General features: G+C 46.2%; 1 protein-coding gene across 1 annotated transcript in view; it reads right to left on the minus strand.

Annotated features, from left to right (window-relative positions):
* The window catches only part of COL6A3 (collagen type VI alpha 3 chain), a 75151-nt gene extending 49091 nt beyond the window's left edge, over window positions 1-26060 (minus strand). Inside the window, exons 1-5 of the mRNA XM_070422468.1 lie at window positions 25923-26060; window positions 13614-13731; window positions 11528-12145; window positions 6266-6868; window positions 1581-2165 (exon numbers count right to left, since the gene is read on the minus strand). Of these exons, the coding sequence (XP_070278569.1) occupies window positions 1581-2165; window positions 6266-6868; window positions 11528-12145; window positions 13614-13701 (1894 nt within the window). The 5' untranslated portion in view covers window positions 13702-13731; window positions 25923-26060. The remainder of the gene's footprint in view (window positions 1-1580; window positions 2166-6265; window positions 6869-11527; window positions 12146-13613; window positions 13732-25922) is intronic.
* Window positions 26061-26995: the final 935 nt, after the last annotated feature.

The following is a 26995-nucleotide window of genomic DNA, read 5'->3' on the forward strand; positions in this document are numbered from 1 at the left end:
CAGCGCCAAAGGTAGACTGCTTTCAAACAACAAAAAGGATCGAGTCCTTGAACCAGAACATCCTTCCTAGGGAATGAATTCTGCAAGAGTGCTGTCAAATTCTGTCTCACTCATGTCTCTGAACCAGGTTCACAGCCAAGTTCACCTGGGTCCTTGGGGGTTCACCTCTACACATTCACAGAGATTCCCCTTACAGATAGGTTAGAAGCCTTAACCCAAGTTAACCTGAGAACATGAGTTCCTTATGACTAAAAAACTCAATACTGTTAGTCTGTTCTCATCATGAAGGATTCCTAGGGGCACCCATTTGTCATTTCCTACTGTCCTCTTTTCCTAACAGGGCATCACGGGATTGCCAGATGTTAATCCAAAAGGGTACCTATGGGAATCCCTCTGGGTGAGATCACAGAATCCTGGAAACATGTGAAAATACAGAGTCTACTTGCTATGCTTGGCTGAGGCTGTACACATGAAGAATCAAAAGTCCAATTCTCAAATTAGAGTTTTTTCCCAACACATTTAGTACATGTCCTTTGAAAAAATTACTTCCCATCTCTTCCCTGGTGTCTCACTGAAATTTAAACCTAACAACTAATTTTATCCTATGTTCTATCAAATTGTACTTTGGCTATGAGAGGGTGGGTTAGAATTTTTAAGAAAATAAAAGAGAGGGAGAGAGACAGACAGGCAGGCAGAGAGAGAGAGAGAGAGAGAGAGAGAGAGAGAGGCTTTTAGAAGACCAGAGAGCATGAAGAGAAAGCATGCACTCATGCAACATGGGTCCTACAACATGGGTCATACAACATGCAACATGGGTCATGCAACATGGGTTGTGCACCGAACACCCTTCCAGTGGTAAAGCTTGTGAGGTGGAAAAGCTTGTTTCCATTATATTAATCTTCATTGAGGACGGCAAATTATACTTATTCAATTCATGAGGTCATAGACTGCTAGAATGTGTTTTAAAATAACTTCCCACTGACAATCATATTAAATGAGAGATTGAAACAACCACTGGGTTTTTCTCTTCATGCCCATTCATTCACTATATTTTGCACTTAAGGAAATCCCTTAAAGAGAGAGGAGAGAGGGTTAATGTCCTATGCTGGTCGAGTTCGAATCACTTAGAAGTGCACTGTCAGCTCAGGAGAGGAAGATCCAGGCTACATGTTGGTGGTGGGAAAAGGAGGCCAGACAGGTGTCACCAGGAGAAACTGAACACTGGGACCTCACGAGGGACAGGAACTGAGAAGTGACCTCCTCAGCTAGAAGCTTCAAAGACAGGTGGCCCTGATCCTATAATTCGAGTCAGATGGTTCTTATGACATTTGAAGGCGTACAATTCTCATGTGACATCTTAAGACATGCAGTTGTGTCATAGTGCATCCAAGTCGGACAATTCCCTGCTCAGGGTAAACGGAAACCTGAAATAAAACTCATGTGTGGCTCTTGCTTCCACCATTTCAGAGTTGTCTCCTAACTGAACACAAGTAAAACTTCCTTTTGTTTTGTTTCTCAAAGGCTCCGCCTGGAGGCCACCCTGTGGTGTGTCTGACACCTCCCACTCCAGCCGTACCTACCTTCCGTGGTTCCGGAGAGGGTCCTGAGAGGCGCCAGCAAGCTGGGCAGCATGCCCTGCAAAGGGGCAGTTTGGAACTCAGCCGGGGTGAACACCAGCGACGAATCAAAGGCCATGTCCGCCAACTCCGCCTGGTCGGCCGCCTTGCTCCCAACCGCAAAGCACAGGATGCTGCTCCTCTTCAGCTCCTGGGCCGGCTGGCTGACTTCGTCTAGGGACTTACCACCTGTAATCAGCACCAGGAGCTTGGGGACCCCCTCGGCGACCCGGTGCCCTGCTGCACTAGTGAACAGGTTGTTCCGAACGAAGTCCAGAGCGGCGCCCGTGTTCAGGGCCGAGCCTCCCATGGGCTTCATTCTCCGCACGGCGGTAATGACCTCCTTCTTGCTGGGGTAGCTACTGAAATAAAACTCTGGCCTCACAGTGTTTGCGTACTGAGCCACTGCCACCTGGATGAGATCCTGTCCAATTTCCAGCCTCTGGATGACCTTGATAATGAAATCACGGATGGCATTGAAGTTGGACAGGTCCAGTGCTGATGAGCCATCCACCAGGAAAAGTATGTCCCGCTTGTTGACTTCAATGACTGTAGGTAGCAATATGAGAAGGTGAGTGGAGCCGTCTTTCCGACCACATTCAACTATGACTCTACACAGTTCATTCTGTTCAAAGAACTTCCCCATTAGCTCTGACTAAAGTGACGTCGGGGGCGGGGGGAGCTTGTCATTACACACACAGGAGAGTGAGAGCAGTGTCCTTCCCTATGGGGTAGCACATCCCCCACCCACTCGGCACTTCTGCACAAAATTATAGCCCAAAAACAAATTTCGTTTCAGTAGCCACCTGATTAACATGTTGTCACTAAAAAAGTCAGGAAGCTCTTTCCTGCCATAAATCTAAGGCTTGGGTTTGCGAGGCCAGAATGAGGCCAGAGCCCGGGTAATGGAGGAAGCAATCAGTGGGGCTCAGAGGCCCCCGTGGCATGATCGGGAGTTCATGAGCACCTACTGCCAAGTGCAAACGCTGAGAGCGCAAATGCCAGTTCCTTCCGCTCTAGTCTCCATGCCTTGGTCTTCCAGGCAGAGGGGGAAGTAACATACCAATTACTTGGCATCATAAAACTTATAAAAAGGAAACCAGTGTCAAAACCAGTCAATGGCACAGAGCATTTTCTGTTGGAGCCCTGTGCTGTGAAGGCACTAAGTCTCATGCTAACTGTGTGATTACTTAAAGACAAACCATGAAGCAAGGACACCTGGACAAGGCCTCTGTGCCCTGCGTGTCACTGCATGGGCAGTGCCTGAGTCACAGGACCGAAGACTTGAATCAGCCCACCACACCCCACCCAGAAACTGGCAGGGCGTCCGGACTTACAGGAACACCAGTGCTCACAGCTGAGGCCGGAGGGCTCCGCTTATTCAGTCATTATCTGGCCACAAGGAGCCCCTGTCACTCGAGTGGTCAGATCAATAATATGAAGCACTCTCACCTACTTGACACGTGACTACACTGACATTTATCAGCCCACACTCTCCTCTTTCAGAGAAAACACGGAAATGCACACCGACACCAAGCATTAGGGGCAGGCACGCAGAGACCATGGCTTTGGTGCCAAGTTGTGGTGTAAACAATACATTTCAAGTCCCTAGCTCTCCTGGAGACCTTGCAGATGCCTGGGGTTCTCACTGTGCCTGCTGCTGAAACACAGGAGTATCCCATGCCTGCCTTCTCCTTCTCCCTCTCCATTACTCTGTGCAGGACATGTATGAGCCATACAAACAGTCATATGCCTGCTTTCACACACAGACAAGGACAGCGAGCACATCTGGGTCCATATGCACTCACACACGCCCACCCCCCTTATAACCACAGACGGAGGAGCTAATGCTGACACCCTGTGAGCAGTTTCCTATGCTCAGCGAGAGGTGTGCACTGCATGTGATGGGTGATTAGAAAGACCAATCAGCATCCCCCCCGCCACCCTGTCCCAGCCCACTCCCGGCATCTGCTAGAGTGACAGCCCCTTCCTCATGAGATGCCTACCCAAGCGGAGCCTCTTGCTCTTGCACCCGGTTCTGCTGGGGCTGGGTTTGCCGTACCCTCGCTGGGAGGTGAGCCTGAGGTTCCACTAATCTGTTGGCTTCAGCCCTCACCTCCCTGTTGACCCACACCAGCACGTCCCCCAAAACGCGGCTTCCCTGCAGCCCTGACAGTCCAGGACGGGCAACTGTCCCCGCACTGTTTCCAAGCAAATTCTCTTCAACTGTCCAGACCCGTGCCCCCTTTCTTAGGGCTGTCTCCTCTCCACCCTACTATTAGAGTGACTTGGGGCTACTCTTAGGCTGCTCTTCTCAGTGACTCGGGGACCCTGACTTCTAATAAAGCACATCCTCCTGTCCCCAGTGCCCGTGTCCAGGGCCACAGGTGGTCAAGTCTTCAGGAATGGCTCTGAAATCTCTCACTCACCGCCCCCTCCTGGCCTCATCCCTCCAGCTCCCTCAGGCTCCACCCTCCAGCCACACCTGAAGCCCCAAATCTGCTCACCCTGACTCCCAGTTGGCCCCTTGCTCACTCACTTCCCTCTCTCCTTCTTCAGAGCCTTGGGCCCAGCTCCCTGGCCCTTCCCTCAGTCAGACACTCCCGGCAAGCTTTGCACTCTGCTCAAAGTTGTCCCGCCAGCACTGCCACACAGCAAACTCACAGGTCGGGGGATGCCCTCAGCTCCCATTGCACCCAGCACAACCTCCCCTCCCTCCCCCACACCGATGACTCCATGTCTTCATCCTAATCAGCTTCTTGGCAGTTCGGGCCCCAGGTGATCTCTGCCTCCCTGGATTCACACTGCCCGCACCCGGCTTCCAGCACCCTCCCTCTCATCTCCCTTTATCACTGACTGCTCCCCCAGGCTCCTTTCCAGAGCATTCCTTTCCTCACCAGCTGTACAAGCACAGTGCCTGCAGCCTGGTCCCCAGCCTGTCTCTCCCCATCCACTCCCAGACCTCTCCTCTCGGCCCACCAGCATGTCAGCCCCAGCGCCATGCTCCTCTCACTCACTCTCCGCGTGCCCACAGTAAAGCTGTTCTCCCACTTGTCCATTATCTCCAGCCCCGCAGGGAGACGCCAGGCTCCCAGCCTCCTCTCAGGCCAGCCTTCCCCAACAGCCCCATTTGAAGCTATTGGCTCCATTGCTCCTACTCACCGCCCGCTCCTGGCCTCATCCCTCCAGCCCCCTCAGCCTCCACCCTCTAGCCACACCTGAAGACCCAGATCTGCTCACCCTGACTCCCCTGTAGTGTCCTCATCCAACTCTTCACTTGGGGAATATTTGGTGTGGTCGCTGGTTTATAGTTTTGTCAACTATTTTCCCGTTATACTCTGACGCACCAGCAGCCACATTTGTCTCAGTCACCAGTCCTGTAACTCCAGGGCCTGGCATACCGTTGGGCTCATACCAGAGAGCCAAGAATATTAGTTGAATATTTACAAACTAATCACAAAGATTAAAGATGATGTGTAAACGAGGAATTCACACTTAATCAGCTAGTTAGCTTGGGAAAACTGAAATGAGGGCAGCGCGCTGCCCAAAATAAAAAAGTTTGAAACTTTGCCTGGAACAGAACTATATCCTCACCAAGTGTGATCCCTGTGCCCCAGCCCAGCATCATGCAGCTGGTGAGGCTGGGATTTGGGCTCAGAAGCCAGTTCACCATGGCGCTCCTGCAGTGTTTACAAAACCTGTGGAAATCGTGTGTTTGTTTCCAAAAGTGTGCAAGCCCGGAGAAACCTTAGTGGGTTGTATTCCCATCAGAGGGATGTCTGTAAATATCAAGAGGATCTTCAGAATGTAATGTCGCATCGATTCTAATTTACCTGCCCAACTACATGCCTGGAGCCACCGTAACAAGATCTGATGGACAGAGGGCATCCTCAGCTCATATCACTTGGTACACCTGTGTCTGCCGGTTCTTTCACTGCCTTGCACCAAGCACCATTGCATTCTTATTTAAATTCTGAAATCCACTTTCCACCTCCAACAGTTGTTACATATGTATTTATGGGACCTGGTTAGTTCTATATTTTTTAAATGGCTCCCATTGGACTCTCTGCCAAAGGCCCTCATTTGAGTGTATGTCATCGTCTCTCCATTCAGAACTACTCCTAAACTTGACAGACGCAGGGAAAATTTCTCCTAAATATTACACCACGTGAGGGCTCTGTTATGCCTTACCTGCAGAACCCCACCTCTCAATACTCAGCACACAGAGGACTTAGGGGAGACAGCCCTCAGGGATCTGTGAGCACACCTCTAACATGCTGGCTCTCAGAGGCCAATGCCCTTTCCCTGGAGTCATTTTCTCAGGACTGTAATCAGCTCCTGAGGTCCACTGTACCATGACTGCATTATGAGGAGCTGACACAATGATGTCTGACGTCTCAAAGGAGCAGGTCTGTTGAACTGGCCTCGCAGTCTGACAAGAGCTTTCCACTCGTATATCTTCAGCTTTTTAGAGACCCCACCATCCCAGACATGAGTTCCAAGAGCCAGCTCACCTCCAGAGGGCTCGGCTGTGGTACTTACAGGTCCTCCTCAGGCGATTCATTCTGTGAGGTGCCTGCCTTCCTTCCACAAACACCAACACACAAAACACCCCGCAACCCCTCGGATGGTGAGAAGAGCATACGTACCTTGTGTGACAATGGTTGGCGGTTGCAAGACAATGAGCCTTTGGGCCACGCCAACAATGTACGACAGTAATTGCTCCTGGAGGTCCCCAAAGCTACGGAATTCCGGGACAGTAAACACCAAGTTGTCATTGGTAGCTATGTACTGAAGCTCTGCCCTGGGGGCGGCCTGGGCTCCGAGGGCGAAAGAGAACACGCTAGCCTGCTTCAGCGCCACCACCCCGTCGTGGATCTCGTCACTAGAAGGCCCGGCACTTATGAGCACCAGCACCTGGGGAACCCCTTCGTCCACGCGGCTGCCCCCTGCCCGGGTGAAGTGATTCTCCACCACGAAATCAAGGGCAAAGCCGATATTGGCCAACTCCCCACCAATGAACCCAAGGGCTTTGACCGCATCCAGAACCTGAGCCTTGGTGGGGTAGGTGTCCAAGGAGAACATGGTTCTGGGCTCATCGCTATACTGGACCACCCCCACTCGGATCTGCTGAGCTCCGACTGACAGTCTCTCAAGGAGATTGACAAGGAAGTCGCGAATGACTGTGAAATTGACACTTCCGGTGTTGTTTGATCCATCAATAAGGAAAATAATGTCAGCAGAGTCTTGTGCTTTAAAAGAAAGAAATGCAAAAAATGTGAAAGCATTAGAACAAGTGACTACATGCATTGTTCAGTGTTCTGACATGTTTCTTTGGAAACCAATAAGAAACACGAAATAAGACAAACAAAACACATGTTGATTAGGGAACGTGGAATTCTCTTTTCGTTCTGCATTCGGAATGAATAAGAGGCAACTTCTTAGAAATGATGATGTGAAATAGGGACCTTTACCTCACATTTTTATCTGTGCCGTCTGTGTAGGGATCACATTCACTTTTCTGTGGGTGAAAATCATGGATGCATATTCTAAAATTTTCTACTAAATTTGGAGGGAAATGCAGTTTCATGGAATTGTGCATTACCATACCCACAGGAGAAAATGAAGGAGGACATTAACAAAGGTTCAAAGTTGAATTCTAATTTGGGGGCATTTCTTTTATTATCCTCAAGTGATTGTAAGAATTTTTTATCCAAATCCACAGCTTCAAAATGGAATGTGAGATTCAGGGCTGGTGACTCATCACCCCAGTATGTTAAACTCTTGATTCTTGAGCAACTGTTGTGTCTTTTTTTTTCTTTCTTTAAAAACCAAGATGGCTGCATACATGCAACTTTGTTAATTTGAAAGGTTGACCTCAAACGGCACTTCAAGTTTTAATTTTTAAAATACTCTGATAAAATTTTGATTTGAATTTATTTTTCTCATAAAAGGATTAGTTGCGTGAAACTCCAATGCAGGTCTGGGGTTAGGCTAGATGTTGTGTTCATGTAGTTCTGCTAGTGCCTCTATATTCAGTCGCATAATGCAGAACAATGTTAAGCAGAGTGATATGAAACCAGTCATGACATAATTATCCAACTTTGTTTTCATGACATCCTAAATTGCTTGCCTAGTGGAACCATGTGCATCTAATGAACCCTTAATCAGAATTAGCTCTGGGGTTATATTAATGGACAAAAAAAAATGGCCAATATGAAACTTCCATTCTGATACTAAGAATTGGAATCTCATAGAAGCACTGAGCAATCAATAAATCTACAAACCTGAGTAGAATATTTCAAAGGCTCAGCTAGAATATTAAAATCAGACTGATTTAAACTACAGGAAAAGCAAAATTATTCTTGTAAGAGTTTGTTTGATAACTTAAGTGCATGACAGAATAGGAAGAGATTCATATGAATATATATGACGTTTACATTCCGAGATTTTAGGAACCTATATTTTGGGTATAATTATAATATTATAAATAAGACCATTTATTCTGATCTTCTTAATGACAGTGAATATTTTATATTTAAAACTATTTTTGTACCAACAAAATTGCTTTTATTTTCACTGCAGAAATGGGATACAAATCTTGTCTCAGGAAATTGAAAAGTTTTGCTACAGTGAAATTATATTCTCACCCAAGCTTTCTCACTGTATAAGCTGAGCCTGTGACTGCTCAAATCAGAACATCTCTCACATTTTTCTCAAATACACACAATCTCTGACAACATCTTTGCAGATGAATTCCTGGCATAGGGAAAGATATTAACTTGGAAAGATCTTATAAGATCTTTTAAGATTAACTGGAAATATAAGGTCTAATGAGCATAATTTTTCACTAGAGTACTTAAGATCTTGCATTTTTAATCATTGCATACAGAATAATTAAGACCAGGCCTTTGCTAAGAATGCTAAAACATTCAGCACTCTTTAGCCAAAACCTGGGATTCCTTAAGGATCTGTGGGAGGGTGGTACTAGCAGTATGACTGCAGAGCAGGCCAATGAGATATCTCACATCATCACATGACTTGAGGTTCTGCCAATCACATGGCAGAATTCCTCAACATTTCTCAGGCCTAAACCAATGACCCTGAGGGACCAAGGAAGGTTTGCCACATATGTAGCATAGGGAGACATTTAAAAGAAGAATTAATGATGATCCCAGGGTCAATAATAGAAAATATCATAGGATGAGGTATTTCTTACTAATTTATTACTTACTTTTATTGCCATTTGCAATGGTATAAATAAGAGCAATGAACCCTGAGGTAAAACCCTTGAATATTTCTCTTCTCAAAGGCTGAACAGCTGCAGGTCATAGAAAAATGTTGGATAATTTGTCATCACTGAAAAAACAACCTTGTCCTCTTATGCACACATGATGGGACACACACGGGCATGCTGTGTTATCCAGGAGAGCCGAAGCCTCAGGAAGACACAAGAGCCGGGTTCTTGTGTACGGCAGGCACACCAGTGATCCATGGGAACGCGAAGGATAATCAGCTCTACCTAGAATTAAGACTGTGAACCTCTCTGGTTTTCTGTCTCTATGGCTCACATCTTACACCCTCCGTGGCATTTTCTACAGAAAAGTTTCACAATGTCCATGGAAAAATCAAGGGCTCCTTCAACACTGCTTTCCTGAGCACATGAGCATGGGCACAGTGCCTTCCTTACTCACGGGTTGCTTCCTTTTTTTTAAGGTAAATTTAAAAGAGCACCTTTGCATTTCCTATGCAAATGCAAAATGGTTGATAAATTCCATGAGTTCTTGAAATCTTTATATTTTTCAGAGAAAAGAAAGCTGGAATCCTCACTGAATACAGATCACCTTTAGCTTTCGCTTCAGTTTAAAGCTTTTGTGTCCTATATCCACTTAAAAACACAACTCTTAGAGCTTCATTGAATAGAGTTCATTTAGAACAGTGGCAATCATTAACATTTTATATACACACACTCACACACACACATATATATTTCTGGGGAAAAGTTACCTGGTGGACACATAATGGGAAGAAATTGCCCCACCTCATTAGACATTTCTGGAATGCCTTCCTATCTGATTACCTTTCCCCAAATGATAAGCAGAGAATTATTATTATTATTATTATTATTATTATTATTATCTTACTGTGGAGCATGCAGTGGGACACAGTTCTGGAGAAATTGCAGAGTGAAGTTAATTAGAAAAGACAACATAAATGGATTAATAGTCCACCCTGGTGCTGCTAGTGGCTTGGACACTAGAAGACAGAGATGCTTTCTCGGCATAAAAACAAAGGTTTATCATCAGTGTGGAAACATGCTGTGATGATAGCTCACTTAGCATTCAGACTTTAATTATCTGCTCATTTATATAATGATTGAACATAAAGGCAAACTCATCCACTCTTTCTCCTGATTTGGCCATCGATAAAGGTGCCCCATTTCTCTACTGATCTCCTTTATTATTTTTGACATAAATTGGTTATTTTACCTATATTCAGAAATGCGATGATCAGTGAATTATTGATTCTGAGGATAGTGTATCAAATGGAGCAGGTTATTTTCTTGCAACCTGGACTGTTTGGTTTGGGGTGCTACTAGGGCCCCATGTTCTTTTTCTGTAATCTGGCAGGATCAACACTAGCACAGAAACGAAACATGTCTTTCAAAGGAGAGGAGCTTTTTAGTGTTAAATAGAAATAATCCAGCCTGTCACTCACTCCTCTCTATTAGAAGTAGGCCCACTGGTAGGGCATTAGCCTTCTCATGTCATCAAATCTGAAATCATGGGGAACCATTGGGGCAACCATTCTATGAACAACCTAATGAAACACCTTGGGGTTGGTCAGTTCTGAAACCCTTCTCGTAACCAAGCTGGCTCCGTCCTCCTGACACCAAGTCTCCCTGCTTCCCTTTCTCCTCCCTGCCCTCCATCTCAGAGGACATGTGTCTCTCTCTGGAACTCATCTCTCCCCTGAGGCCCTGGATTCCCCCTTAACTCCCTGCTCATGCTCCTAACATCCTCTGTTCTCCATTGTCAGTTGGCTTCATGGACTAGTTCCCTCCACCCTTCCCATCACTGATGAGGAAGCCTAGCCATGGGTACTGGTCAAAATTGCCATGTACCGTACACTTGACATTTTACTTGTCAAATCCCTTCCCTCTTGGTCTTTTAGACACTCCGTGCTGCAGAGAGAGCTCACGGGCTTGACTGGTTAAATAACTTGCCATCCAGTTCATTCTGCACATGCCCCTGTGCGATAACCCGCCGGTGTCGTGTCAGCGTTATCAGTACTTGCAAGTGGCACTGACAGGACTTTTGAGTCAGGAGAGCCTCTGTGGGCACAGCCATGGTTGTAGCATGGACGTGTGAGAAACCAGACTCAGAGCCAAGGCCTAAGGGCCTCCAGCTGGACTCTAACTATAGGTCACTTACCTTCTAGGACTCAGTTTCCTCCAAATAGACTTGGACTGGATCATTTCTAAGGTTTCTTACAATTTTAACTCCACCAATTCTCCGGAATAAACTTCATGGAGCAAAAGAGAGGAGCTCTCTTGTTACCCTACTGGACACTAAAGCAGATACCCTTTCTCTCTCCGTCCTCACTCTTCCCCACACCGAGCGTTCTTTAAGGAGATGGCCCCTCTATTCCTGTCACAAGAGGCCACACTGATGCTTTCTTTTGTGGGATGTGGTTTTTTGAGTTAAAGTGTAAATGTTTGATGTGGGTGAGTGCTTTGTCTCAGAAGGCGACTAAGAGACTATTCAAACCTTTGTTTTTAAACCTGCGAATGCTCATCTCCCTGATCCACCCGCCATGGTTTAGCCATAGTGGTGCTTTAAGGCCAGCAGGAGCCAAGCTTATCTCAAGGAACAGCAAGGCGGGCAGCAGCGTGGCGGCGTTGCCATTACCTGTGATGTCTTTAAGGGTCTCTGTGCCTCCAGCCCTTTCTAGAGCCACGGATGAACGCACACAGGACACTAAGTTTCCTACTATGTCATGAAGGGAGGTGAAATTCTCTAGGTTGAAAACATGCATATTGAACGGTTCACTTGCTATTTCTTTTAAGGCTCCTTCATCTGCATCCTCAACTCCAATTGCAAACACGTTAACGTCAGCAGACTTAAGTTTCGCTGGGGGCAGAGCGAGGCGGTGGTCCGAGTGTCCAACGGTTAACACTACGATAACCTGAGGGACTCCATCCCTGGCCCGGCTTCCAGCAGCCTCAGTGAGGTGGTTCTGTGTTACGTATTCTAATCCTGTTCCGGTCTGATTGCTTCCCTCAATATAAGACAGGTTGGAAATATGAGAGAGAACCTCTTGTGTGGAATGATACGTATTTAACAGGAACTCGGTATGTGGGTTGCCGTTGAACTTGACCAGAGCAAAACGGAAATCATTTTCTCCCACAGCTAAAGATTTTATAACATCATATAGAAACTCTCGAACAAGTTGGAAATGTTCCTTTCCAATGCTCCAAGAGGAATCCACTAGAAATATTATATCGGCAGCGGCACCATTTCTGACATCTTTAAAAAAAGACATTGGTTTAGATTTTTCTCCTGTTCAAGTAGTTACTTCCTATCAGTGCAAAGCCTTCCTAAACTAAGTCAGTTTGTGCTATGCTCTCACTAAACAATCCACACCTCACTGGCAATGCAGACAGGCAGGCTAACTTACCTGAGGAGTGGGGACCTGGACCTCGGACGCAAAGGCTATGGTGCACTGTCATTGGCCTGAGTTCCCTGCACAATCACTGATTGCACACTGCTCTGGGGCAGGTCCAGGATGGGGAAAAAAATCCCCCAGGGGGTCTTTTATCTCAAGCACGATTTTTGTGGCACTTTGAGCCCCAACACCCACTTGACCAGATTGGAAGGATAGCCTATCACAAATGAGCAACCATCATTTTCTGAATTCAGTCTTCACTTTTGGGATCTGAAGCGGAGCCCTGATGAGAAGGAACAGTGAAAACGACTGCTGTCTTACAGTAACTAGCCTCCAATGCTTTGGGTAATCCCAAGAAAAATACACATAGTAAGTCTTCCTTCAGTGAAGATAACTTGTGTTACTGTAGAGAAAGGCAAAGCCTCATGTTTCTCAGATGGTTTAGCATGAAGAAAGGGACCTTAACATACTTGTTAGGGCCAGAAAAGCCTTCATGGGTGTTGGAGATAATATCTCTATCTCAAAGATGAAGCCAGTGGGCCCTCATCAGTGGGAGCTGGAGGCTGAGGGTGCGGGGACTGCCCTTCTGCAGCCGTGGCCAGGCTGGCTGATCACAGCTGGCTCCTGGTCGCTACTTACCTCGGGCTGATCTGATGCCCAACCAATGGTCCCCTTCCACTGAGGTGGCGCCCATTGCCCTCGATCTAACCACTAGCGGGCCGGGCTCTCTCAGCAAAGGAGAGAAGACCCAGTCATCCTCCGAGCTCACAATGCATGAAGCATTTCTCCGTTTTCTCAAACTCTGCAAGCAAATTCTTAATTGGGTTCATTAGGGTGGATTTTTTAAAATAGTTTGGGGCAACTGGTTTTTTAAAGTTTAGATGATTGTAAATGACAAATGTTTCTGAATCCAGAACTGCAGAGAGAGGATACTACTCTCTGTGTTTTGTTTCCAAGGAAAACGATGTTTACTCTCAATGGTTGTCTTCTGGTTTTAAACACTGAGACCAACAGGTGCCAGAAACGTGGAAAAGCTGTTCCGATGGTAAAGTATTTGTGACACAAACTTTCTGCTCATGCTCTGTGTAAGAACCAACCACTGTTGAACCAACTTCAAGATATCAAACCCAAGTTCTAGTAAAAGCAAGCCATCTCTCACTGGGTAGAGTGTCTGAGGTCTGTAAACTAGATGAACATTCTGCAGTGATCAACCTAGCTGGCTCCTAGAGGCATCTCTAAGCTCTACAGCAAGCTCCTGAGTGCTAAGGTCTGAAATCAGAGAACCCTGCTCCTTTCATAATGGCTTTAAGAGACAGTTCTGGATCTTACCTGCTTGTTGCTGCGCACGAGTTAATGAGAAGCCTGAGAGAAAAAGGCAAAAGATGGCCACCAAGGGCAAATGGCGGTGTTTCCTCATTTTGAGTTTGTCTAAGCACCACGTGTGAACCTGAAAGAGAAAATAGGGCAGAGGAGAATGAGCAGCGTTTGACTCTCAGATTACTACCCAGTGAATTAAGGACTTGTCGCTCTTAAGAAAAATAGTTTTGATTGAATATGTAAATGAGACTCTTTGAATCTAGTGGTTGCATTACTTTGCTCATAGCTAAAAACTGTGCTACTAAACCTTTTTTCCTCTCAAACAGCGACTGGCAGCAACACGTGTCAGAGTAGGAGAGTCAGGGGCAAGGTGCCCACAGGCTCAGAAGTGGCGATTTGGGGACACCCAGCTTAACTTTGTGATTCACATTTAGAGCAAACACCACTCCACCCCCCATCCCACTCCACCCCCCCACACACACAGAGCTTCAGTTAATGGAGGGAACAGATTTCGCCCAGATCATGGCATATGCAAACACAACCACAGCAGCTGGGACCACTTTGAATCTTCCCCTTATTCTCTATTAATATTTATACAAAATCTTAGCTATGGGCATCTCTCCCTGCCCGGGTCTCTATTGGGCCGACATCAGCAGTTTATGGGTGTCTTCCCCTTGGAGTCCACTAACTACCAGTGAGGATCCATGTCCCTTGATGGAGAAGCTCACCACTTCCCTGGGACTGAGTGGAAAGATGGAATGTGTAGCTGACCAAGATTTCTTCAAAGAGGCTCTGTGAGAGGCCAGAACCAATTCCGTCATCATCATGAACTTTCAGGGGCTAGTTCATATCATTGGCTATTCTTTCTGAGCATTAGGACGTACTTTGGGGTATTGAAAAATGTATAGAGTAGACTACAGTTAGGTGTGAAAAGCCCATTTGGTTGAAGAAACTTAAATACATTTAATCTAGAGAGATTGGGTTACCATCATAATTGATCTTTCATTGTTAGGGCTTGAAGATTAAAAAGAAGGTCTTGTGAATGAAAAGCATTCAGCTTCCATGTGAATGAAAAACCAAAAACATCTCTCTCAGTTTTCAAGTATATGTCAGATTTTTAAATGTGATTCTTTTTCCATTATCTAATCCTAACAGTCCAAATCCTTCTAGATTGCTTTTATATCCCCCTGCCTTAGGAATGGTTTGACTCTTCCTGGGAGAGCTAAGGGGAAACAAGAGCAAATGAGACATGCAGAACAGTCTCTGAAATGTCATCACTATTGACAAAGGGAGGACATTGACGAGACTCCACAAGCCTGGGAGAAGTGAGGACAGGATACATCACAAATTGAATGACCTAGACGAAGTGGGTAAATGTCCAGAAACACACAACCTACCAAGACTGAATCACAAAGAAACAGAAAATCTGAATAGACTTAAAATGAGTGAAGAGATTATTTCAGTAATCAAAAATCTCTCAACGAAGAAACGTCTAGACCAAATGGCTTCACTGGAGAATTTCCCAAACATTTAAAGAAGAATTAATAACGATCCTTCTCAAACACTTCCAAAAAAAATGAAGAGCAGGAAGCACTGTCAAGCTCATCCTATGAGGCCACCATAACTCCAACGCCAACATCAATCAAAGATATTACAAGAAAAGGAAGCTATAGACCAACATTGAAGAGACTATCCTTTGCCCATGTGTAGCGTTGGCACCCTTATAAATGATCATTTGACTATATATGTGAGAATTTATTTCTGGGATCTCTATTTTATTCCATTGAGACTATTGTCTGTCTTTATTCCAGTACCATATTGTGTTGATTATTGTAGCTTTTTAATATATTTTGAAATCAGGAAATGTGAGGCCTCCAGATTTCTTTTTCTTTTTTCAATAGTTAATTAATTTTCATTGATTAATTTGTTAGTGCTCTGTTAATACACAACATTAACAGAATGAAAGACAAATAAATACAGGAATATCACATTATAAATTCAACATTCTTTCATGATAAAAACAAAAACACTTAAACTAGGAATGGAAGAAAATTACCCTAACATAATAAAGGCCCTATATGAAAAGCCTACTGCTAATATAATACTCAATAGTGAAAAAAATATGAAAGCTTTCCTTCTAAGATCAGGAATAAAGCAAGTATGCCCTCTCTCACAACATCTATTAACATAGTATTTGAATTCCTAACCAGAGCAATTAGGCAAGAAATACAAATGGCATGCAAAATAGAAAAGATGAGGTTGAATTGTCTCTATTTGAAAATGATATGATCTCATATGTAGAAAACTAAAAATTACACACAAAAAATAATAGTTATTAGAACTAATCAACAAATTTAGCAAAGTTGCAGCACACAAAATCAACACACAAAAGTTGGTTGCATTTTTATACAATAACAGTGAAGAATCTGAAAAGGAAATTAAGGTGCAAAAATCTCATTTGCAATAGCACTAAAAGAAAGAAAACACTTGGGAATAAACTTAACCAAGAAGGTAATAGACTTGTACACTGAAAACTACTAAACATTGCTTTAAAAAAAGAAAACACAAATAAGTGGAAAGATACCCTGTGTGCATGTATTGGAAGACAGTATTGGTTAAATGACCATACTATTCAAACCAACATACAGATTCAGTGCAATCCCTATCAGGATCCCAATGGCATTTTTTGTAGAAATAAAAAAAAATGCTAAAATTCATACACAATTTCAAAAAAACAGCAACAGAGAACCATAGCAATTTTGAAAAAAAAGAAAGAGAAAAAGAAAAAGAAAGCTGAAGGCCTCACATTTCCTGATTTCAAAATATATTAAAAAGCTACAGTAATCAACACAATATGGTACTGGAATAAAGACAGACAATAGTCTCAATGGAATAAAATAGGGATCCCAGAAATAAATTCTCACATATACAGTCAAATGATCATTTATAAGGGTGCCAATACTACACATGGGCAAAGGATAGTCCCTTCAAGAAATGGTGCTTGGAAAACTGTATAGCCACTTGCAAAAGAATGTAGTGAGACCCTTACCTCACACCATTTACAAAAACTAACTCAAAATGAATCAAAAATCTAAATCCAAGACCAGAAAATATAAAACTCCTAGAAGAAAATCTTCAAAACATTAAATTTGCCAATGATTTTTTAGTTATGACTCCAAAGGAACAGGCAACAAAAGCAAGAATAAACAAATGGACTCAGATCAAACTTTAAAACTTCTGTGCAGAAAAGGAAACAATCAACAGAGTGAAACCCACTGCCTAGCTGGTTAGTATAGTCCTCTGTCTCCATGGAGGGTGACCCAACATTGTATCGTTCACTCTCTAGAAATCCCTCAAAAAAAGAAAAGCAAATGCAGTCTCCAATTTGTGTGTGTGCTCCAGTAATTGAGGACATATGCTTCAGACCATTGTACATGTGCTTTTCTTGATTCTTTGTGTTGAAATTAAACGTTGGGATTTTTATTCGCAATAAGCATCCTACTGAAAAATGATTTTATGGGGAAATTGTCCACATGATTTAAATTTTACTGGATCCTTTTGGAAATATAGTCTGTCCTTTCCAAAACAACCTATAATATTATAATTGATCAACAACACTTTAACATGGAACCCACAGATTTCAAAGGATCTGACAGCTCCCCACAAATGTATGCAAAACTGTATGTGTGACAGGGGGTCTTCTGGGGATAGAGTCTAGGTTACATGTGACTCTCCCACTCAAGTTCAAGCACCACTGTGCCAATGAAAGTTTCCATGCTCATCTTCCAGGGGATCCAGCTTAATTGCTTTAAATATCCGATCCAGACACAAGATGCAGGACTCTAAGTAGGATTCCAAAGTAATTCTGTAGTCTGCACTAGAGCTCAGTAAAATCAAAGTCATCCTAGTATGAAAGCTGGAATGTCTTTCTGAGACATTACGTACTTCAACTATTTTCTAAGGAAAATGAGAATTTTAAATTGGTTGAAAATTATATGTAAAGATTTTTATTTCTGAGATGTTAATCTTTAAGGCAGCAATCCCCTAAATTAATTGCTTCCTATTGGGACACAGAGTAATGGAATAAATATACAGTGCAAAGGATCTGTCTTTTCCAAAATCTAAACAGATATTGAAGAGAGGGGAGGGGAGAGGGAGAAGAGAGGAGGGAAGAGGACAAGGAAAGGGAGAGGAGGGGAGTGGTGGGGAGGGGAGGGAGGGTGAAGGGAGGGTAGGGGAGAGGAGGGGAGGGGAGGAAAGAGGAGGAAACAGGAGGGGAGGGGAGGGGGAGAAGAGAGGAGGGATGAGGACAAGGAAAGGGAGAGGAGGGGAGTGGTGGGGAGGGGAGGGAGGGTGAAGGGAGGGGAGGGGAGAGGAGGGAAGAGAGGGGAGAGAAGGGAGAGAGGGGAGAAGCTCTTCCAACTTTGAAAATGAAGGGCAGGAGAGAAGTTTGTGAGCTAATGAGTTATCCAGGCTCCACTGATGACTAATAACCTCACATGATTTGGTGGAGCTGAATTCCCAGGTGGGAAAAACGCCTTCGGCTCCACACACTTTTCCTGCCATCCCACTTAGGAGCAGCCATGTGGCTCAGGCCTCCTAGCCCAGATGATGAATATTTGTTAATGCTTCTGTTTGCTGTTAAATCTACTCTATTGTTCACCATGTCATGGAGTCCCAATTTTTTTAAACTGAAGTTCCTCCCAACAAATCTTAGAGAATTTTTTTTTCATTTAGATGATTGAAAGATGTCCACATCGACACCCCAAATGATCACCTGGCTTTCCCATTTTAATAAGGGGAATGAGGCAGTCCCCGCCCCGTTATCCTTCTCCAACCCTTCTCCTCCTGCCACACCAGGAAATAGAGCAGTGGGACTTGATACCAACAACCCAATGGCTGCTTACACCTCCCCCTTTCATTGATGGGGAACTAAAATCAGGTGAAGCAAAGTGACTCCCCCACAGCCAGGTAGAGCAAACAGGACCAGTATCCTCACCGGAATGAGAACAGAAGCCTGTGTGTCCCAAGCCCCCCCAGGAACCCAGGAAGCCCTAAGAGGCTGTGCCAGACTTGGCCCAGATCGAGGGAACTCCCCACGTCTCTTGGGGGAAATAGACTTCTTTGGTGGTGACAGACCACGGAGTCTGTGTCAACAGAACCCGTTTGTTCACTGCTGTCCTTTCAAATACAGAACAAGCCGGCTGCTCCAGACCCTTGGGTTGGGTGGGGCGATGTGCCGCTTTGTGTCAGAGGCTCTGTCCTAAGGCAACAAATTTAATCATAGAACTTCAATGCAGTTTCATTCTTTCTGGCTCGCATTAGTAATTCCTCTTTTTTTAATCTGTCTCGTTCTCAAAAGCATCTTTTTGCTTTTAGTAGCTGTCCACTCGCAACTTTAAAAGATGCCTCGTATCACAAAGGTGGTTTTGCACGGCCGTTGGACTTGACTTTGTGGTCAGTCATAGTCCAGAGACTTTCCCAGGCTATTTTGCAATTCCGTGGGTTTAGTTTTCATGAAGTTTACTCAAAAGCTTCTCCATTTTCCATGTCTGGAAATCTTTTTTAAGAAAGACACACACATGCACACAAGGAAACAATTTTGAAACCAAGGCTTAAACACATCCAGAGCTCCCATGTGAAGTCATTTATTCGGTCTCCTCCAAGCACTGCCTTTGAAACTAGGCTGGACCTCCTATCAAGTGCTAGGGCTTCGGTTAACTCCTAGCTGTCCGACTGAAATGGGAGCTGCAGAAATAGTCGGAGGCCGCTGCGAGAGATGGGTCATCTGCCCCGAAATGAACAGTCTCGTTTCAGTAAACCCGAGGGTCCCGAGCCGGCAGCCCCTCCTCCTCTCTCCTTTTCTCACTCTGCTTCCCTGTTCGTCTGAATCCTGCAAAAGGAGTCCCCATTCTTAGCCCCAGAGAGGAAGCTAAGAGGGGGTTATTGGGCCCATCTGTTAGGAGGAGGGTGGACATGATATATTTCTGTCATTTGGAAGAGCTTTGGAGGATCCTCAAAAGCAAATGATTGGGAACAGCCCCGAGAAATCCCCTTCAAAGAAATACATCAGAACCTGCACTTCCATCCTATGAAAATTCCCTGGATAAGAACCATCAGTGACAAGTTCATATCTGTAAACCGGGATCTACGTGACCCAGGCTCTGACTGCGTTTCCTGGGACAGCAACGTCTTAAGGCTTCCAATCCCCTGTGTGTTGACCCAGCCTCACTGCCCCTTACCGGGGTCTTCGTTAGACACGGACTCAGGCCTCCATCTCTTCCTGACAAAACCAAGTCAAATAGTTCTGATCGTCAGCTCATGCACTGGAAGAGAGCGGCACAAAACATGCAGGTTGGGGTGTCCCCTCGGAAGCAGCCTCCTCCTGAAGGAGGCCACGTGAGGGTGTGCTGAGCACACGGGGGTTCGCTCCCTTCCCCAGAAAGGCAACTTAGAGACCCTCCAGGGGAACCGCCCACAGAGTTGGAAATCCCTTTGAAGACATAATCCCAGGGTCTGAGGCAATGACCAGCAAGCAGGAAGCTCCATCTCTGCTGTAGTTGGGAAGGCGTGGTGCCCCGATGCAGATGTCAAAACATTTACCCTCTGAAACAGAAGGCCCCGGACAAGGCTTCCCCCACGTACACTGCTAATTACGAACATTGGGCAGAAACTGGCTCAGATTAACGGTGAAGTAGAGAATGCTATAGGAAATGGTGCAAAAACGGCACAAACACCCATGGCATCCCAGCTCCGTGACACAGGCACTGGTGGCCCCCGGTTAGGGCTCGGTGCGTATCCCCCTCACTTTCCTGGCCACAGCCTTCTGGGCTGCAGGCCTCTCCAAACCACAGTGTAGAATCATTCAAGGTGGCTAAAATGTTCTCATATTCTAAGGAAAATTAAATATTTTGGTTTGTTTTCTGGTCTGATTCATGATCAAGTCTAAAAGAGAAACTTATTTAAAGTCGAGGCTTTAAAAAATTAAGTGGAAACATCTGATAAGATATCAACTCTGGACTGAGCGTACTGGCTGGAAAAACACTCCTTCGTTGCTGTCTCCCTCAGTAAAGGTCAGTCACGGTCTCCCAGCCTCGAGTAGGTGGAGTGTGAAACAAGGTGAACTGCCGATGCTCACGTCCTTCCATCTGCCCCCCTCGGCTCTGCCCAGTGATGGACTTCCTGCCGCCCCCACCAGCAACAGAGACACCATCCCCCTCCACCTCAGGACCATCAAGGGCTCAGCTGAGCTGGCTCCAGCCCCAGTGCCGGCACTGGGCTGCCGAATGGACTGATGGAGATTCCAGAAGAGACAAACCAGTTTCCTGGAATGGCTCCCCCAGAGGCCTGAGTCATCTCCAGCTGCCGTGCAGTTTTTAATTTTGAAATGAAACCAGTCCTTCCTTCCAGTAGCCAGTTTTCATGCTCTTGATCCTTGAGAACTGGATGTATAGCACACACGAGGAGGGGGACCACAGAAGCACTTCCCGTTGCACTCTTCCCTGGCCCCTCCTCACTCAAAATGTTTCTCTGCATTTCCCGAGTCTTAGCTTTCGGGAGAACAGCAGGATTGCATTATGCTAGATGCAGCCAGACCCCTTCAAAAGACTAACAATTTGCCTTTGGGAGAGGGTTTGGCAGAACTTTGCGTATTTGTCTTATTATTCTTCTCTCCTTTTTCCTTTCCAGATTTTTTAACAACAATTACCTCTTTGCTAAGTAAACTTAAAATATGCTACTCCACAGAAAGCGGTGCCTTTCTTCACAGGATGCTCAAGACTATAGCCCTGGGGACTGGGCTCCCTCGCTAGTCCTGGACCAGCTGTCTGTCCGTGGAACACACTGACGGGTGGGAGCACCCAGGAAACGGTGACTTGGCTTTGCTACCAGACCTGTGACCTCAGGCCACGAATTCACCATTTCTTCATCTGAAGTGTCAAGGGTATGGAGAAAGCATCCACCAAGGTGGCAATTTTCTGATTTTTTAAATATGTTTTATTGATTTTAGAGAAAGAGGAAGGGAGAGGAAGAAAGAAAGACAACGATGGAAGAGAGAAACATCGATGTGCTGCCTCCTGCACGCCCCTACTAGGGATTGAGCAGCAAACCCAGGCATGTGCCCTGACTGGGAATCTAACCAGCGACCTTTCAGGGCATGGGATGAAGCTCAACCCACTAAGCCACACCAGGCAGGGCTAATTTCCTGACGTTTTAAATAACCAAATGGAGTCAAACTTACCAACCAGAGAGAAGGGCCTATGTCTTAGTCATTTTTGTCCCCTCCCTGGACTCCTAAGCTCCCCTATGGAGGGCAACAGGGGTTATTAAACATCAATGAATATGAGCACACAGAAGCCAAATAGAGGCTTAGATTTCTTCTCTCTCAGCCAAATTCTGTAACTCAGGACCCACACAGTGGATGTCTCAGGCTACCAACCAACCCTAAGTCTGAGTATAGGTAATCTATTTTTTATTAACAAACATTTTAAGTGGGACATTCATAATTATAGTTTGTGTGCATTGTTCAAACAAGTTGCCTATCAGGGGAGACTAGCAAAGTGCAGGTAATGAGAAATTTGAGTTACTGGATCAGTTCATCTTAACATCCCATCCAGTTCTAAATTTCAAAAATCCTACCCAGATACAGTGAGGCATGAATATGCAAACTTGCTTTGGCTCTGAAACACCTTACTGTTAATTCAAACTTTTCTTAGTAGGTTTGGGAAAACGTTTCCTTAAAAGTTCTTCTTTGGTGAATGCTCTTGTAATGGAATCATCTTAGAGTGAAGAGTACCCCATTTCAAGGCATAATTTCACCTCATACCTGAGTTAGAAAAAAAGAAAATCTAAATTTACTTCTACTGCAGATACTGCAGTCACATCTTTTAATTATGTATTGAAACCATCTCTCCGTGGTTCCATAAGTTACCCCCCAGCCCTGTTGAGAGATCTACCAACTCTGCAGATCCAGAAACCCCACCCTAAGGACTCCATCACCACTGGGAGGTTTTTCTGGAGCTCTGAGGGTTATTCCGCCCTCTAGAGGAAAGAAGGCCAAACTGCACTTTCAAGAACAGTTCTACTAACTCAAAATTTCATCTCCTTCCCAAAATAGACCTGCGAGACCAGAAGGTATTAAAAGTCATGTTTTCGAGAATTAACATAAGTAATTTCCGAGGGGAAGCCCTCTTTGTAAATCAGGATGGCGTGTGTGCTCCCTGAGTGTGTTTAGGGGACAATAAGCATCTTTTCTGTGAAAGCAAGAATTATCTCTGGAATGTCTACATCGGAAAGAGAGAAACCATATCTAGAAACATCTCATTCAAAGCTGTCTGATTTAGCAGGAATTTTTCAAGCTTCCTTGCTTTAAAATTTGAAGCACTTAGGGTTTTCATTAGCTTAGCAAGAGCTACTAATAAAAAATGTTTTAAATGTCAGGTCGTGCCTCAAATCGCCCACTATCTCTGTAGGCAGGGGTGTGTTTTACTGCCCACTTTCCACAGCGAAGGCACCATGAGAAGTCTGCTCCCACAGGTCACGATGGGAAAGCTGCCTGGGACACAGTCCCCTTTGGGCGGCTGGGGACATCCTAGTCAACGCCTGATTCTCCTCCAAGAGATAACAAATCCTCAGGTTCCTCCAAAACGAACAGTGACAGAAACCAGTTTTCAAATAAAACTTTTGGCCGAAGTCATTAACATGCCTACAAGGCAGCCTCACGCTACAGACGTGACGTGCCAGTGAATTTTAAATCCTAAATGTGGAATTTCACATAAAAGTGGGGGTGGCACACACACTGCTGTTAAGGGTCACGCTTTGTCCCATTGTCTGAACACTGAGCGAGAAGACATAAAGCCCCGATGGCAAAAACTATCCCAACTTTCACAGGGGAAGGAGACCTGATCTAAAGCTGGCTTCAGGCGGTGGCGCCTGTGGCCTCCTAACCCAAAACTCAGGTCAAAGAGGGAGCCTCATATGAGCCACAAATTGATCATGGATTGGTTAGAGGGGTTTCTTGCTACTTTATCATCAGTGATGTATTAGGTTCTAAGCTACGAGATCACAGAAGACACTATGATGGGAGAAAGACATATAGTGAATCCTGAACACTTTGGAAATAAAGGGAGGTGCAGAAAAACAGTTCCTACCCAGAAAGATACGTTTCTTCTATCAAAAATGTCCTTAATACCCAAGTTTGAACATTCACCATATCTCTGATCACCTGAGAGCTGCAGGCATGGTGGGGTGGGGTGGGCCGGAAGAGCCGGGGCCCAGGACTAATATTCCAGAGGCTTCTCCAGCCACCTCCCAAGAAGGTGGGGTGGCCACACCCTCCAGGTCCCAACTGGAAAAGGGCAGGACAGCCACACTCCTCCACCCTGCTATGGCATCCTTTCCCAAGTCCTCCCTCTACCCCACGTCCTCCCAATGGTTTTCTCACCGCCGTGAGCAGGCAATGAGACCAGTAAACCCATAATGAAACACCCTCCTCTTAACAAAGAGCATATCCAGACCTCGTGACCATTCTTAGATCTTGAATTCCCACAAAAGCCCCTCAGCTCCCCACCCCTATGCCTTCACCCTCAGCAACAAGCCTACACAAGAACGAAGCAAAATGTAGGTCCCATATTTCTGGGCCCCCGTCCCCCAGAGCTGGCCTGAATGAGGGAAGCCACTCAGGTGATCTGATCACAGAGCCAGTGTCCATCCCTGTGGCCAGCTCACTTGCCCAGTACTTGGTTCTCCATTCATTGGAAGAGCCGTGGGAAGCTTCAACTTCTGTCCCTTTAGTTTTAACAGAAAAGGAGAGGAGGACATTATCTCCTGGGGGAACGAAGCAGATAACATATTTCCAATCTAGACATAAATTAGCTTGGGGTCCCCCATGGTAGGCCGTCTGCTTTTCTGAAACGGTCATGATTTTACTGCCTTCTCAGCCACTTACTGGCTGTGTGGCCTCAGCAAGGGATTCAGCATCTCAGAGCGCCCCACTCCTTCGAAACCAGGGGACCACACCCCAGAGGCTCCCACCAAGAACCTCTCCCATTCTCTGTGGCCCAGCAGAGAACCCAGAGGTTTCAATGACATCCAACAGCCACTGGTTCTCAGTCTAATGCTGGTTAGAAACACAAAATACCTGATTTTAAAGCCATCTCTGTTCAAGGTTTCACAATGGGTGGGCCCCTGGGAGATTGGGGGATCCCAGGAAGAGAATAACTATCCACATGCGCTCTGAGCACCCTTGCAGCCCTAAGATCCCACAGCTCTCGAGGTGCTGCCTGGCCTGGGGCACCACCCCTGCACTCAGAGCAGTTTCTTCTTGGGGTTCAGAGCAGCCTCTAAGTCTGCTCCTTGGGTGGCTGGGAAGTGCTGATTTTTTTTTTTTTTTTTTTTTTGCATTCCCCAATACTCCATGAGGCCCTTCCCAGGGCCCCACCTCCGCCTCACTCCACACTGATTTCCTAACACAGTGAGCCCTTGAAACAGGTCCCCAAAGCAGGCTGGCAACTGTCAGGGAACACTTTCCATCCTGGGCGAGAGGACCGAGCCCCACCCTCCGGCCAGGGAACAGGCCTGGGCCTCCAGCTTGGCACCCGCCCCCCATCTGGGCAGCACTGGCCGGCCCGTGGCCCCGGGGGCCCTGCCTTATCCACTGGGCATGCCGCCCAAACACCCAATGCCTTCTCCCTGCCTGACCCTGCAGCTCCTTTGAGCAACCGCAGAGGACAAAGGCTTCACCAGAGGCTCCTGAGAAGATGAAGCCCCGGTGATAAGGGCTGACTCTTGACTTGGCCCTGATCATGGACTCCAAAGTCTCCAGAGTCCCCCCAGAGGACACAGATGTGCTCCACCAGCCCAGCCCCCGTGAGGACCGGGCAGAACCCCCGCCTGAGGCACCTGGGAGGGCTCAGAGAGGCCTCCCCGAGGAGCAGCCCAGCAGGTAGCTCCTAAGTTCTCCCAAAGAAGACACTCCTGCTAACAAACAGATTCCCACCGAGTTTCAGGAGAAGACCACGGCCAATAAATGCCTCGTGAGCCCAGACACACGGCTGCTGGAGGGCACAGGCGGAGACAGAGACCCCAGGGCCCCGCAGCCCAGCCCAGGTACCCCCACTGGCAGCGCACGCCTCCACTGAGTTAGAGAAACCCAGTGACCACAAACGGAGAAAGAAAAATCAGCTGAATCCTCCAGAAACCTGCAACTTATAAAGAAATCTCGACTCTAAGGAGCGACCCCGAGACCACCTGGACATGGTCACAGCTCCTAAGAGATCCCTTCTTCCCACAGACTCAAGACCACAGAGGGGAGGTGGCACTTACCCTGAGAACCCTGGAGAGGTGATGTCCCTGGGCTTCTGTGCTCAGCTCTGTTGGGCCTGGCGCATGTTCTGCCCACTCCGGAGGCTCCCGTCCTTTCTGCAGGAGGAGCACTCCCCGCGGTCCCTGCAGGAGGCTGGAGCACAGAGGACTGAGCGCCTTTGGTGGAAGATCGAGCTGCAACTGGCCCGGGGCCAGGGGTACAGTCAGGGCTTCCTCCAGCTCCTCCCCTCCTCCTCCCTTCCCCTCCCCTCTCTCCCCCTCCCCACCGCAGGCCTGCCCCACACTGTAAATGAAAACCAGACTCCCTCTGTTGCTCCTGGCCCACTGCGGGCTGATGTCACCCTCTGAATACCGTCTTCACCCTACAGCGTTCAGCTGGGCTCCTGCAAACCCTGACTCTTGAAAGAGAAATTCACCACTTCAACTGGTCACCTTTTGGGCCCGGCCCCCAGTGGCAAAGAGAATGAATTTTAGAATTTTTTCTTGGGTATCCATGGTTTTCCTGCAATGTTTTCCAACACCATCGGAAAGGAAAACAGGAAATACAGTCGCCCCCTCCACCCTCACCAGGCCCGCCCGCTTCTTCTTGAAGTTTCTGAATTGAGACTTCTCCTAATAACCTCCCCTTTCAAAGAGTACGACCAGCAATGAGAATCACCCGGTTTTCCGGTTTTCTGCTAACCGGAGCTCTGTCTGCTCAGTATATAATGATTCTGATTGTCAGGGTTAAGACCCCATTATCCTCTTGCTCAGAGTTTCAAGAAGGTTCTTGAGAAAGAACTCGCGTTTCCACGGGGCTTTGCCCAGTTCACAACACTTGATATAGAGCCTTTCTTTTACCTCAAACATCAGCACCCCAAGCCCCTTGCAATGGATGGATATGTGCCATTGTTTGCTTGATGAGATTATGATCCCATTTTACAGATGAGCAAAAACCTGGGTTAAGTAGCAGAGCTCAGAATTGAATTCTGGCCTCGGACAGTCCAAACTTTCTCACTGCTCTCCTGTCACGTGACACCTGTGACAAGTGAGTTAACGTGAAGGATTAAGAGACACCTGAAGGATATTTTGGC

Source organism: Myotis yumanensis, unplaced genomic scaffold (genome assembly GCF_028538775.1).
Source record: "Myotis yumanensis isolate MYYU_CA2020_CCGP unplaced genomic scaffold, mMyoYum1.0.hap1 SCAF_8, whole genome shotgun sequence".
Lineage (NCBI taxonomy): Eukaryota > Metazoa > Chordata > Mammalia > Chiroptera > Vespertilionidae > Myotis > Myotis yumanensis.